We start from the raw sequence: 16025 nt of genomic DNA, 5'->3' as shown, positions 1-16025 counted from the left end.
GGCCTGGGAAAAAGGCTTAGCTATAGAATTCTTAAGCCTGAAAGAAAGGCAGGACGTGCGGTTTGCAATAAGGAGTGAGAGAGAGTGAGAGAGAGAGAGAGAGAGAGAGAGAGAGTTCAGGATAAAAGGAGCCAAAAGGAAACGAGGCCAACGATGGTTTTAAATTAAATTATGAGTTGCGCTTTACGTTGGGAATCGCGTGGGACCACCCTCCGATCCTTCCCAAAACCTTAACCAACATCGCGAAGCTCAAAAACTCCCCGCTCTTCCATCCTTATAATGAAAACGCTCTAGACAACTTAATCCCCTCTTGGCCAAGAATTTTATCTATTTTTATTCCTTATTAACTAAGGAAAAAGCAAGACAAATCCCCCATGACTTGCCTGGCTATTTGACTTTCGACTAAACGGGATCTATGTCCGTCCATTCTGACCTCCAACCCCACCCCTTCACCTCCAAACTAAGAGATAAAACCGTAATATTAATGATACTCAGAAAATCCATGGAGATTTAGCAGTTTAAATTATCTTTTATACAGTGATACTAAATATTATGAATCATTTCGAAGAATGAGAGTCGAGAAAAAGGTTTTTGAAAAATAAATTCACTTTGCATGAAAATCTTTCAGTAGCCAGTGACAAACTTATGGAACATATCTTATTAACTTATGATGAAATCCATGTAAAGATATCGTACAGTATATACGTCACTAACTATCCCAATTACTTAATTGGCTTAAAAACCAAGCTTAATCCTCCATTGTTTTTATCTTTCAATTATAGCAACGCCACAAGTATAAGCGAGAAACTTTGAAAGATTTAAGTTTCGTTTCGCCTCGATTGAGCAAAGCCTAATTCCTAAATTTTTTCTTTCTTTTTTTTAAAAAAAATAAACTCGCTACATCTTGTTTGCGCGCGTGAAATAGTGAACTCTGCTGAACTAAGCGCGCCCTTTTTTATTTTTTATTTCTCATCCTCGGTTCTTCCTCTGATTAATTTATTAGGAAGGGAGCACTGCCGGATTAAGTATAGATAAGGAAAGATGGGGAGGAGAATGAGGAAGCTCAAGAGCAGCAGTGAGGAGTATGGGGATAAAGAATTTTCAAGAGAAGAAAAAATATATATAGATAGGGATTCTTTTACAGATAATCGATTTAGACTAGTTCTTCCTTTTTTAATTTATTTTGCACCCTAGGGTAAGAGATTCCTTGTATAAAAAAAAAGAAACGCAACGAATCTATTCGATACTTTCTCATTTATTTTTTGAGTTCTTCAGGATATCATTGAACCTAAATTAAAGTGCGGATGAAATGTATATTTGTGTTAAGGATCTTATAAAGCATAGAGATAGAGTGAACTAAAAGGGGGCTAGAAGAATTTCGTCCCCCGTTTCGTAACTTTAACCCCATGCGCTTCAGTCTTAAAGCCCCAGTAATTTGTAAATGATGTGTATTGCCTTAGTTGAAAGGGGCAAAAAAATACTTCTTGGCTTGTACCAGGGATAGATTTAATTTCAGAAGTAGGGATGGAGAACAGAGTAATCTGGGCGCGCGTTAAAGTCCCGAACCCCCTTCCACTGGACGGGAGGGGGGTATGAAAGAAGGGGCGGGGGATCATAGCGACAAAGCTAAAAAGGAATTAAGTATTTTTAGCCGTCCCCGTCAGCAACGTCATCAAAACGTAGTTTAAGTGAGCCAATAAGATAATTTAAAATTCTCGTTACTTGTTGGAGGGAGGGGCTGTATACTGGGCCATGAGTCGGACTGAAGTAAATACTAACCATTCCTACTTCTAAAATTAAATCTATCCCTGCTTGTACACTTTAGAATGACAATATCCGTGATTTCACTAACCCTTTAAAAACGGGTATACTGCTGGAGTTCCGATATACAAAATATTAGATTGTAGCTTATCAATAATCGAAATCGTAACGATAGAAAGAATAGGGAAAAGGACGTTTGATACCAGATGAAAAAAAAATAATAATAATTTCTCTGGCATTTTTTTTTTGGGTTGAAAAAAATGAAAAATATGCCATTACAATTCCCTTCCATACGGAAATAACTTCCACTTCCGGTCCAGGGAAGTTCCGTTTCCGATAACGGAAATGAAGATGGTAGAATAAGGGAGGTCAATGAATAGCGTACAAGTATGTGCCTTTCTGCCAATATATAAAAATCGAGGAAATAAAAAAAGGAAAAAAAAACCGCTCCTAGTGTCATTATTTCTAACCATTCAATAAGGACTTATCCATTAGTTCCTGGAGAGGAAGCGCTGCTGCTGATTCAGCTAAGACCCCGTTACCACACCCTCGCCTAAACCCTCTTAAAGTGTCACTTACAGGATGTTTAGGGAAATTAAAAAATGTTTTTCGTTTGTTGTTTTGGAAAAAAAAAATTTGGAAAAATTTTAAAAAATGCCAACCTCGAAAGTCAGTAGTTCAGAAAAAAATGAATCCTATGTTATGATTTCAGTTTTGTTATTTGAGGGTTTCAAGGCAAATTGGAACCATAGAAGGAAACATTTTTCCAAATAATGGGATTATAACCAAAATTTTAATAAACTTAGTAAAATTTAATAATTATTTTTAAAACTAGTAAAATTTAATAATTATTTTTAAAACTAGTAAAATTTAATAATTATTTTTAAAACTAGTAAAATTTAATAATTATTTTTAAAACTAGTAAAATTTAATAATTATTTTTAAAACTAGTAAAATTTAATAATTATTTTTAAAACTAGTAAAATTTAATAATTATTTTTAAAACTAGTAAAATTTAATAATTATTTTTAAAACTAGTAAAATTTAATAATTATTTTTAAAACTAGTAAAATTTAATAATTATTTTTAAAACTAGTAAAATTTAATAATTATTTTTAAAACTAGTAAAATTTAATAATTATTTTTAAAACTTTTTGTAACGAAATTTTGGTATCACTGACACTTTAACCAATAGGAAAAAAGGAGACGGTAAAAATCAGGAAAGAGTAGCTAACACATTGCGCTCGAGACAGGGATAGCAAAAAAAGGCGCGAGAAAAAAACGGGGTATAGGGTATAGATCTCCATTGAAAATCAGCCAATAATTGACAGGGTATAAGAAAAGACTCCGATCACGTGAAGGAGGATGGGGGGGGGGTGCTAAAAGGGGGAGTGGACTAAAAATGACACCTTTGAAGTTACAGCATATGCCTCCGCTGAGAGTATAGTTCCCGGAAAAGTGAAAGAAAAAAGAAAACAACATAGATATAAGTTTCCATGGTAACGTTAGGTTTCTTATTTTTTTTTGGAAACTTTCTACACACATATATAGCCATAGCCTAAGCAGCGCAAACAGCTCTAGCGTCTCCTAATAAAATAATGTTATTTACTGGAGGGTTTTTTTAGAACCGTTTTTGACGCCAACATATATATTTCGCATTGATCGCCCCGCTAGCTCCCGGAAGAGAATCCATAGATATATGTGTATAAGTATAAACTCGAGTGATCACTTCAATTTTGATAGAAGTAAACAATAGGACCTTATTTCCATAAGAAAACCGTGTAATTTTTCAATATTTTTAGTTCCCTAACATAATTACTTGCAGTCCGCCATCTTGGGTTATTCATTCACAAGAGGCAACGCCAGACGGAGTTCATCCGGGTTCACTACTGGTGGCGGGAGACTAGTGTTATTTTATAACCATTTCATTAAATTTCAAATTGAGCATTATCACAGGCTCGGGACTAAAAATATACACACAAATATATCCACACAGACACACACACACACAAGGGCGTTTTGCCGCGCTGCAACGCGCGCTTCATCCCCCTCCCCCCACCCAAACGATGCAGCCTCTAGCGGAGGAATTTGGCGGGAAATCGCTCGTGCAGAGCATAGGCAAGCGGGGGGCTAGGCTAGCCTTCCACCACCGCTTGTATCCCAGAGAATTCAGAGAGCAATCTTCATCCATCCTTCTCTTCTCTAGCGGTTCTCCCTCTCTCTCTCTCTCTCTCTCTCTGCTCTAGAAAAGCTTCCCCCATAGAGCAACTGAGGAGAGTCGTTCTCTTTCGTTCCGAAGCATCGCATCATTCGGTTCGCGTTTCCCGTCGAGGTAACGCGCTTATAAACTCGGTGAAGAGATCTAACGTGCCTGTGTTAGGGAAGGTTATTGTGGACGACTATAATTTAAAAATGTCGACGACACCAGCAGCGTTAGTATCAATTTTCTGTCTGATTAGTTTGGTCTACGGTTTACCAAACGCGGCGGTGACTCCCATGACCAGCGGTACCACGCGTAACGCGGCGGCAGCATCGGTAGTGGTGGTTGCTGAAACAACGGGGAATTCGGGCCTAATTAAACCCGATTTATTGTCGGATGAAAACGTCACTACGCCGACGCCGGAGACATTGATATCGGCTCCTAGATTAAAAGATTCGAACGTGACTGTTACGTCTTGCGAGCTAACGACGGAACGACGTTTGACCGTTATCAAAAGCGGAGGTTTTCCTAGCGCTTACGGTTCGGGTGTCGATTGCAAGTATTCCGTGCGCCGCTATTCGGCGGATGTCTGCTCAGTCACCTTTCTCTTCAATGTTTTTGACTTGGAAACGAGCGAGCTCTGCCGGAAAGATTTCTTACAGGTGGATGGTGGAGAAAAGCTCTGCGGATCGAAACCCACAGGATTTACACGTAATTCTATCTTTCTATCTTATACCCCTTGGTAGCTCCTTCTCCGCGTGCTGTCTCTCTTTCCGTGTCTATATTGTGTGTGTCTCTTATGTCCTCTTCTTCTCTCTTCAAGTTTGCTTCTGAGATCTTATGGTCTATCCAGATGCCACTATTTGCAGGATATATTATAATGTGTTGTTTAAACAAACGGTGTAGTCCTCTACAATTCTTTCAATTCCTTACTTGGAAATGCAGGTTTGCATAGGTGATATATTGACAACTGTATATGTGGGGCTGGGGTTGTATACATAGGGCTGGGGTTTTATTCATTTTAGAAACATTTCCACTTAAATGTGTCGTACAAATATACTGAAAGTTGTTTTCGTAATTCATGCTGATACATAACCAATCAAAATATGACATCAAAGTTTGAGAATAATATTTTGGTTGATCTATACCTTAAATATGCTTTATTACACGTATATGACTCAGAATGAACTCTGATTTTGTGATAGAACATTCTATAACACCCTGTATAGGTAAAGATCGGATCGATATTGGATGTCAAATCTTCCCAATCATAGTCGATGCACTTATAGGCCTAATTAACTTGCCAGACTCGCTCTGTTTATCGAAAGGTCTAGGGGTTTATGGTGTTTGTCACAGATTTGTAAAGGTTTTAGTCCTAATAGTCTCTTAGGAAAGGGGGATCGTCCATAAAATATGTCACGCTATAAGGGAAGAAAGGTATACTCGTATCGAAGATTTTGGACCCTTATTATTTACAGACGGTGTAGAAAATCAACAAAATAATACAGATAAGTTGTAAACAACTCACCAAGGCTTAATCGAAATATCTCAAAATGAAATTTACTTTACCAAAAAAAAAACCCCATATTAATAATCAAACTGAAGAAGCGTTTGAAACTCCAGTACTGCATACCCTATTTAAATATTAAATTTAGTCGTCCTAAAATCTAACATTATAACCCTTCCTTCAGAAACGTAACGCTGTGACAGGCTATATACTCTTTTTTAGCCCATCACATTCACATCACCCAAAAGGTCCAAAAATCTAAATCCAAAAAGAAAAAAGAAAAAAAAAGGTTTATATCCTAACGGGGTTGTGTTTGGATTCAAGCTCTTCTTTTTTATCTTGGTCATAATATTTCACCCTGAGTTTTGACCACGTATAAGCATGAGCCATATATTTAAAAATCACGCTGTCCTAGCCTTTAAGCCTTGGTTTAATCTCGGTGTAAAAACTCTTGTATCTCCATCATTTCATAGGCACGGAGAATTCCTAGAGTGATGTTAGATATTGTAACGATTCCGTGTAATATTTATGTCTAATTAGGCGCTCGTAATTAAGGGTTATTTTGCATAAGTTATTTATAACCGGTGCTTCTAATTTGCATATAATTTCTACAGACGTTATAGGAAGTCTTTAACCACGACCCACGGAATTTTCCAGGACTCGAACCTCCGCTGGGAAAGACTTCTTTCAATTTTATCGCCCCAACGTTTTTCTATTTCAAGGAGCTGTCATTGTAGATTTACGGCTTTTTCGCGCCTCTAGCGTAATGGATTTTTTAGTGGAGATGAATATTTTTGACCAAACTTATACTACTTTAGCCATTCTTTCGTAAAAACGGACCAGTCACCCTATTTTGCAGCAAACACGCGCACTTTTTTTTCTCCCCCACACCCACGCGTTAGGCCTAACTCTAAGCCTAAATGTTACGGTAGTTACCTTAACAAAAGAAACCAGTGTTCTAGTTTTTCCCTAGGCCTAGCTCGTTCTGAAAGAGTGTAAGCTTAAATTATGGCGTATTTTCTGACAGAGACTCCATTTTTCACGAAAACGTCTGTAAGATGTATGGCCAAGAGAGGGGAAAGTAGTTACTACGGCATAATAGTGTGGGGGTTAGAATATTTAAATTGGAAATTTTAGAATATTATCCTTTCAAGTTTGTGAAAGCCCCTGTAAGCGAGCTTTTCCCTGAACGTCAGTGTGTAGCGTGGTAAACAGTTCTACAGGCGCTCGTAGAAAATACATTAGAGATTTTCATCCTATTTAGTAGCTTTCCCTCATAACAAAACTTCGCTGAAAATAGGTTTATATTTTTTTCTATACTTAGGCTGGCATTTTAAATTTTTTTTATTATGAAAATTACAGCTAGAAATTAAAAAGAAATTCAACGCAAGGCAGGCTTTCTTTAAAAAGAAACTACTTTTAATTTTTATTTTTCTTTAAATGAATTATACGAAAATCTAGGCTTAACGTGTCTGTCTACACCTAAGGAATTTTAATATATGCTTATTGCTAGCCTAGTTACAAGTTAAACAGAGTCTCCACTCTCTAGTCAGTCTTTGGTGGATTATTTTTGCTTCAGTAATGACCTACATTTCCGGAATGGTCCAAAGGATGCTTTGAAGACGGAAGCGCGAGCTTGGGTTTAAGAGAGATTATAAGGCACGTAGATATTTAAGAAGCGCAACTTCGGGATAACTTTCTGCGGCCACTAACGCAACGTGAGATGGAATTATAACGAGGGATGCCCTGTCGTAAAACGTGCAAATGTCGGAGGTGACGCTAAATTCCCTTTTAACTAGACTTTATAGCCAGGAGAAACTTCATCTTCTAGGGGGGGGGGGGATATAATAAATTAGTTCGCTCTTTAATCCCGAGTTAAGCCTTGTCCTTCGAGAAAACAATTTATTTTTACGTAAAGTTTCTCCTTTCTATACTTAAGCCTAAATATAGAAATGGCCTCTGGTACTAAGCCTAAATTAAGCAGATGGTTTTCGCGTGCGTGGGTCAACGTGATTTACTTTATAGTTTTTCTTCAACCCCGTATATATAATTTTCTTTCTAAATGATCTTCTTTGCTAAGCCTAATTGTTTTACGATTTAAGAGAAAGCTTGCCGTTAGTAGACACGATGTCTATTTATATTTTTCAGCGTAAATTTAGGCTTAAGAAATCAAAGTAAACACGTCCTTGTTTATTGGTCTTGGTACAAGGCTTAAGTCTATACATAAATTCTGAAAACTCCTAAGCCTAACGTACCACAGCAGCATCAGCTGGCAAACTTAGTAGGCCTATTGTAAGGGGTTTACGAAGCGAAAAGAAGCGAGTTTGACGTACGTTTTTCCATTCCCTTTCTTTAATCCCTGGAATATCTCGGAATATCCGAGACTATCGTATTTTCCGAAAGAATCCCTATAATGTTTGCTAAAAGTTTTTCCGTTTTTTTTTCTTTCTTCTTCTCGTTTTCTTTTCTCGTTTGGGATGGATCTGGTTTGGGGTCTTCAGGGAGCGTTCCTTTCCATCATCCGGAAGAAGAAGTAACGATGTGGTTCCACTCGGACCCTGGAAGCCGTGGAGGGGCGGGTTTCATGACCACGGTGGTCCAACGCGAATGCCCCCCGCCAGACTGCGATCGAAAGTTTTCCGATCCTTCTTTCGAGATTCGATCCCCCAATTTTCCGGAGCCTTACGAGAACCGACAGCTCTGCGACTACACCGTGGTGAAAAGCTCTCCCAAAGTTTGCAGGTATGCCTGTACCCTAAATAAACCCTTTTTCATCCTCATCCAATACCCAGCCCAATCCTTTTTCCATTTTTTTTTTGTTTCCAACCGTACGAAACTTACATATGTTGCCGTGGGTGTATCCCAAAGGTAGATTTCCATGCCTCCGTATTTTGAAACTCGAAAGTATAAAGAAAGACTTGTAAATAATGGATATTTGAGTATGGAGGTGCGTGGCACCTTAAATGGAGTCTGAAGTCCATAACTTAGAAGTTCTAGCGCACCACAAAGCTGGGTAATCGTTACATGATTCTTCCCCACACATCAGTTTAACAATAGAAGCAAGGTTACTAAACCGAATCACATACGCGATAAATAGTTCCCTCATCATTACTCTATTATAGCGCTTAATTATTTTACCAAACAGTTATAGAATTCACCATAGCACGGTGCTGTTAACTTTCAGTTAATAACTTTCAGCTTCAGATGAAGTCCAGCTAGGGTACCAAGTTCTTAAACGGGTCATTTAACCCATTCCTATGCCATCATTTATTTTAGTATTTTTCTATCCTACGAAGCCAAGCTTTTAATGAAGAGGTATTTAGGTTCATTAAAGTATAGCTCCAATAATTTTTAAGGGTATACGTCACAACCTCCATACTTTCTAGAAAAATTACGATTCAAATTCGCGTTGCAGCTATTGAATATAGGGGAAACTTATTGATAACATTATTCATGACCAAATTTGTATCGGATTTTCTCCCTTTCCCTTAACATTCCTTCATTCACAATCCACACACGTACACGCGCTATATCCTAATACGGAATATACAGCAGATCCGGGGTGGAACGGACTGTATTGGAAGAGAAAATTAGCTTTTGATGGTCGGAGGCCCAAAGCTATAGCGTGCATGGCGTAACTGGCTTATACTCACCCCGGTAAACGTCAGAATACAAATATTGGGAGATTTATTAGCGAGTATGGCTGGGAAGAAAACGGCCTGGGGGGCCAGTGGGGTCCGGGGCCTGCCCAAGATCGACCCTTAACGCGCTACGGGAATCACTAATGACGCCGATAAAACAAAAACCAGGCCTTTGGGCGCAAACGAGAAGGGCTCCTTTAGTCGTATATCTAGTATAACTTATATTGCGCGGACAAAAAATATGGGTATATCCCCCCAACGCTTGTTGTAGATGAAGTACTTGAGATCGTAAACCAGAAACCACTTTGAAAAATTACAGAGCGTTGTGAACTATACCTACGTGTGGGTAACGCAAAGACGTTAGATATTGCTTCAGAGTTACCAGTCCTTCGATCGTCCACATAACAAAGAGGCTAAACACACCAACCCGGCAACCAGTCTCTGTATTTAACCACCGCCGACCTTTTGAAAATGGTCTATTCTGAGAGAGACGCATGAGAAATGAATTAATTTAAATAAATCTTGCATTAATAATGGTTGGCGTCTCCTCAACCACTTCATCTTAGCCCCGGTTAGTTATACGCGTTTTTCTCTGTATCTCTGGCTCCCAAAGCATCATGGGTGTAAGCGGCATAGTCGTTGACATAATGTAGCACGCTCTCGGGTTAGTTTTCCGAGCCCTGGTTCTTTTGGCGCTTTTACCAAATTTCTCTCGGGGGCACTTACACATCGTATCATCGTGTCCTCCGAACGCTAACTTGTTGAAGCTCCGCACTCATCTATCAACTTTTAGATATACTTGTATGACTAAAATAACTCGGCTTTGGACACGAGAAGCGCTTTAGGTTAGCCTCTAGATCAAACCAATACCGCGCCGACCCAGTGTCTTAGCGCGTGCATTTCTGGGGATTAATTCATCAAAAGTTGTTTAACCATAAAGTTATGAGAAATATATTATCTTTCCCTATTTTCCCAAGCTGGAGATTTATATTATATTTTGATATCTTCGGCTTTATTTACTACTGATATTATTTATCGTTGCTTTTGGTTCCGCTATCTGTTCTGAATATTCCACGCATACATATTGTTAGGCCTAACTTATATCTCGCGGTTTATTTTGGCCCCAAAAGTTTCGGTTTTGAAATATATATGTATATATATATATGGAAATTTATGTTTGGGGTTTCAAAATAAATCAAAACAATGCCTGCATGGTTTGAGCTTTGAGCCGACGGTCAAGTTTTGTAAACTTACATAAAACATATATATACACCGATGTTTTATATTCTTTTTTTAAAAAAAATGTAATAAATAATGATATGCTGCATGCATGCAGTCTTCTCTTTGAAATTGAACAGGGTTCGTGATTTGCCTGTAAATTCCTATTGAGAAAAAGTGTTTTTGGTAAACCAAGCGCCTCAATAGCTATTGAAAGAAACGATAGAAACCCTTTTTGCAATAAATCGCCGGTAATACGATAACTTTCGTTGAGTTTTGATTTCGTAAATTTTAAAATACGTCGTTGTGTATTTTTGAATAACTTTTGCGGGCGTTGTTTTGTTGGTTCATGGGGGTATTATTGAACTTCAGTGAACCGTAAAATCGAGTAGTTTAATATCCTAGAAAGTCTAGACCAGTTATTACCCCTTTGTTCCATATATCCATATAAAAACCCTCCAGGAACAATATTTTTACTATATAACAATTCCTTTTTTTTTTTTTTTGAATGTAGGTTACGTTTAGAAGTAGTGTCCTTCGACGTGGAAAGCGCCGAGCATTGTGACGCCGATTCGGTCGAAATCAAAGGGAATAAACTTTGCGGTAATCTTCCTTCCGGCGAAATAGGTGAATCACTTCTCTTATTGTTATTGTCATGATTATTATGATTATGGTGATTTCCCGCGCAGTCTATAGCTTGGGCGTCCATACATTCCTCTCTTGGAATATTTTTTCCCGCCATTTCCATTTCAATAATTGTAATGCGCGATACAAAAGATCTTGGGATTCTGCGGGGTATTCCCGGGACTCCGGCTGTATGGGAGACGGAAATATTGTATTGGAGTGAAAAGGCTTAACAAGGACCCTTTGTCAAAGATGGGAAAAGAACCTAGCTCCTGAGTTATAGAAAGGAAACTATAAAATTAAGACCTGACGTTCATCGTTGTTCTCGCGTGTTTTACCAAGAAGTGATATCTAGTTTATTAGGGAGAAGGTATAAGATGCCTAAGTATTCGCGCGCCATAGTCCCTGCAGTCCCCCTTTCAAAATACAAGGGGGGACGTAAAAGGAGGCCGCCGGGGCTATTTCGCCTCTCCTCAGTCGGAAAATATGACTGTAATTTTTGTCATTCGCGTCGCCGCGCTGACGTGAGTTTTCAAGAACCAATGAGATGCTGATTGTAATTTAGAGGCGGCGGGGATTAACTCCGGACCTACTATACGTTTGGACTGGAGATAAAGCTAGAAATGTGGATGAATGAATTTATACCTTCTCCCTAATAAACTAGATATCACTTCTTGGTTTTACTTCTAATTTTTTTGACAAGTATATATCCAAGTCTCTTTAGTTTGGACTTAGGGAAGAATAGGATAATTTCTAGTCCCGTTGAACTATGGGTTTCCTTGAAAAGACAAAGAGCAGGGGCTTGCACGACGGCGTAAGTCCCTCAGAAAAACCAATAACTCCTTTCTTTCAGTTTCCGTCGATTTTACGGAAAACATCCTAGTTCTTCGCTTCCGCAGCGATCACGCCACGACCAGGGACGGTTTTCAGTTCCGCGCCAAACAGGAGGAAACCGGATGTGAGCGAGAGAAAGAGCCCGCGGACATTGTCCCCGCCACTTCCGGTAAACCCAACGCTATGGACGTCGAATCCACCGCTTCACCCTATTCCACCACCACCTCCACTACCAGTACCGCTGTCCCTATAACCACCACCTTGACGACGGCTTCTAATTTGGTCTTAGACTCATCTCACAGCGCTCAAAGTCAAAGCACACCAGTAGAATCGTCGTTGGGTACCACCAAAATTATATCGGGTGCTACGACGGCTACTTCAACTCCGGCTCCTGCGACTCAGAGTAAAAGTAGCGCGACGAAAGTACAGACCACCATTTCCGGAAGTGGAAACGCTTCCGTTAATAATGACGTGGATCTCGGAACGCGGCGGTAAATTTTTCTAACACAAAAGAGTTTTCGGTCTTTTTTATGTACGACGTTTAAAACCGGAAACTTTTCTATATAACAAGCTAAAAGTTTGACGGCCAAAAAATGAATTTTTTGAGCTTATTTTAATTAGGACTAACTAACTTGTCACCAAAACGAAAAAAAGAAGAAAAGTTTAAAAACTTTGTTAGAAAAAAACAGAAGTCGTATTAATTGTTTAAAACGATTGAACTTTGTTTGAAATATTGTTCAAACCACTCGACATCAGGTTGGGTTCGAAACTTGCCTTTTAAAGTTTCTTTCTTTACCGAAGCAATTTTGAGGCTGATATGGGCTTCAATTTATAAAACGAGAACGAGATTGAGATTGGCAAAAGGGGATGGGGATGAGGATGGAGATTCAGAGAGAACTAAACTAAACTGTAACTCGATCCTATCTTCCCTCCCTTCCATCAAAGATTGGGAAAGTTTGCGGCCAAGGCATTAAAGTTTAAAGTCATATTTGTAGGTTACCGTTATATAATAATACTCACTCTGAAATCAGATATCCTAGCTTACCTTTGAAAGATAATAGGATATATTTGCTTGGACGAAAATTCATCTTATCAAAGGTATATAGGTAGGCGGCTCTAAAATTAACGTCAAGCTGGAGTATAGTCATTTTCTTTTATGATCGGACGGGCCTATACGAAACGTACATTGAGGAGAAGATGAAAGAGATTGAAACGGGCGTATCGCGATTACTCTTCGTCGTTCGCAATTAGGTCATGAGATACAATTACTAAAAGGATAGTGGGAGGGTTAGAGAGATGAGTTTTATCAAATAGATTCATCGATCTATCTTTATAATGGGCAATCGATCTTGTTACATCCTAGGCTTTACTTATATTACTCCTTCTTCCACTCCCACTCCCCTGGAGCGTTTTGGCTAAATTACACTCTCGAAGCTCATTAACCTAGGTATTTCCTGCCCTCCCCCCATCTACATTCATCCCTTGTTCTATCCTCTCGAGAAACATCCGTTCTTTCTCATTACCTTAGGGGTAATCCAACCCCCCGATCTTTATTATAAGAAATGCTTAACAATGAATCATATTTCAAACAAAGCTCTTTCATTACATTTTTTATTACTGACCGGTCATTCCTTTTTAATATTAATCCATTCCAGACATTTATTTTTTTACATAGGAAGGGTGAACTTCAAGGTATGTTAATTACGTTGATTTATTAAGCCTAAAAAATAGGACTTGGTTATATATGACCATGCATATAGAATAGCTTACGGTGTTTACTAAGCCTAATTATGAATTGGAGACTAAGACTAACTTCAAATATTTTTAACCTTAAATAGGTAAGCCTAAATTGAAATATGTCTAATCCTAACTATTTTTAGCCTAACTTCAATTACGTTTAAATCTAACTAGTTTTAGCCTAACTTCAATTACGTTTAAATATAACTAGGTAAGCCTAACTAAAAATACGTTCAACCCTAATTATCTAAGCCTAACTTCAAATAGTTTAACCCTAACTAGCTAAGCCTAATTTGAAATATCTCCATTTTGATATCTTTTAAGATTAGGCTTAACACGCCAATTTCTCACCCTCCCTTTGAAAAATAACAAAAAAACACTAAATTATGTAACTGGAAAAAATCATGTTTCTGTTATACAAAACTAAGTCTCAAGAATTCACTCTCTTTTCAAAAATTGAAATAAGAAAAATTAAAATAAAAATCGCGCGTCATTATGTGCCAACTTTGAAAGAAAAAAAAAACGAACAAGATAAAAAAAATATTAAAGAAATTCTCTTCTTTAAAACGAAAAATTTAAAGAAAAAAAAAAATACAACCTTCCACGTGAAAAGACGTTCTCTCCATCCTATAGATCCATCCTTCTTCTACGAGAAAAAAAGTATATAAGTCTAGATAAAAGAGCTCTGCAACACACATGTACCGCGTCCGATGATAAAAAAATATAACAGTGTATGCCTAGGTTAATTTGGTAGAGTGCACTACACATCTTTACCTAAAACGTCGTAAGCTGTAGCCTAAGCCGTCTTCTTTTCTTTACTCTCTTAGCTCAAAACTTTTACTCCAAATATTTTCTCGGATGAGAACATTACCGGAAAAAAAACAACTCACAAAGTACACAAAGTTCTTAACAGAAAATAAATTGCGAAATATTTTTCTTTTTTTTTTTTACACTGATTAGAGAAGTTCTTAATCTCACCATTCCATGCCAAGAATAGAGTAAATGGTCTCCGCACCATACTGCCTTTGATTAAATTACGCTATATGGGTAGTTAACACGGTGTGCCACTACTCTATAAAGGCTCGAGAAATAATCCTTAAGTAGTATTTTGACATTTAGGAGAAACCATTTTCCTTCAAAAAACGTCACTGGACTATATTTTATTTCAAGTAATTTACTTCCTTTTTTCTTGTACAGTACGCAAACGTGTGTTACTCGTAGTATAGAAAGCGGAGGCAAAAATGTTCCTATTTGGTAGAGACATCCTCAAAAGAAACTGTTCTTTAAAATATTTATAAAATCTTCTTATGCCTTTTTTTTTTTCACTTCAAAACTTTCAAGAAATATTTTCTCATGGGTCTTCTAAAGTCTAAAGTTTTTCATTCCTCGAATTTCTTCTATCTGTTCATATTTTATTTATCATTTTTTTCTTTTTTCTTTTCCCTCAAACCACCCTAAGGTTTTCTTTTTTTCTTTTTTCAAAACCGCGATGTCAAAAACTCCTCCTTCTCGCTGTTGGAGGATTGAAGATGAGTGCTCTTGAGTTTTTTTTTTTTTTTTGATAAATGTCTTCCTACATCCCATCCCATCTTCCCCAACCTCCCCACTATATATAATATATAAAAACCACATAAAAATCTTTAGTTTCTATGAGATTTTTTTATTGCAAATTTACTATACTATAAAGAGTAATCGGTCTTAAATTTGAACCAAATTGGAGGGAGTTTTTTTTTATCGCAATTTGCGTTTAATCTCAAATTATGAATATATATTGATCAAATTTATATACTTAACATAATTTTTCAAAAACTTAATAATAAAAATAATAAGGCTAGCTTAATAAAATGTACAAGAGGATATTTTAAATTATGTTGAGATTTATTGTTTTTAGATTTTTGGAAAAATACGTAGTAACTGACTTGCGCTGAACGCACGGAATAAGTAACTCCCATTTACGTCCTTTTTGAAATCGCATAATATTTAAAAAAAATTATAATAAGGGATTTTTTAATATGAATTACGATTAAATGCAGCTATAGTCTATAGGTTAAAAATCGTAAATGGCATTGTAATACTCTAAAATGATAGCCTTTGGCACTGAAAAAAATTGCGCTCTTAAAATAATTAAGTAACTTTTGAGAAGGGCAATTTTAATTGTAGCTTTTCTAGGAATAGTAATTAATATGAAGTAAAAAACACATAGACAGAGAGAGGTCTGATGGAATGTTTTTAGAGACGTAGGCCTGAATATAGTAGCTATGATACGGAGAAGACAAAAAAGGACTCGCAAAAAATTGTACATTAAAAATCGTAGATTTAATTTAGTCAGCAATTATTGTAATGTAAATAATGTGACACGTTCGAAAACTTAATTAACAAATTACTTATAATTGATAAAAGAGGAAAAAATAAATTTACGTCAAATATTTGCATATTTTATTGCATTTTTAAAGGTTTAGTTTGGTACAACACTTCGGCTTTGATTCATCTTGTTTACATTTGA

General features: G+C 37.2%; 1 protein-coding gene and 1 long non-coding RNA gene across 3 annotated transcripts in view; one reads left to right on the top strand and one right to left on the bottom strand.

Annotated features, from left to right (window-relative positions):
* Positions 1-15948, top strand: part of LOC149676955 (uncharacterized) — a 38368-nt gene extending 22420 nt beyond the window's left edge. For both annotated transcript variants that reach the window (XM_089837882.1, XM_089837884.1), the window contains exons 10-12: positions 7970-8210; positions 10842-10954; positions 11805-15948. In XM_089837882.1, coding sequence (XP_089694008.1) covers positions 7970-8210; positions 10842-10954; positions 11805-12280 — 830 coding nt within the window. In that variant the 3' untranslated portion in view covers positions 12281-15948. The remainder of the gene's footprint in view (positions 1-7969; positions 8211-10841; positions 10955-11804) is intronic.
* On the bottom strand, positions 8208-14435 carry LOC149676956 (uncharacterized). The gene is made up of 3 exons (XR_016366547.1): positions 14297-14435; positions 11636-14168; positions 8208-11140 (listed from the first exon to the last, which is right to left on the bottom strand). It is a non-coding gene; the product is annotated as an uncharacterized LOC149676956 (long non-coding RNA).
* Positions 15949-16025: the final 77 nt, after the last annotated feature.

Source organism: Phalangium opilio, unplaced genomic scaffold (assembly GCF_054372755.1).
Source record: "Phalangium opilio isolate 3A_F unplaced genomic scaffold, DU_Popi_V2 ptg000045l_1, whole genome shotgun sequence".
In the NCBI taxonomy this organism is placed as follows: Eukaryota; Metazoa; Arthropoda; class Arachnida; order Opiliones; family Phalangiidae; genus Phalangium; species Phalangium opilio.
The sequence above is the reverse complement of the archived record's forward strand: the minus strand, read 5'-3'. Positions and strand labels throughout refer to the sequence as shown.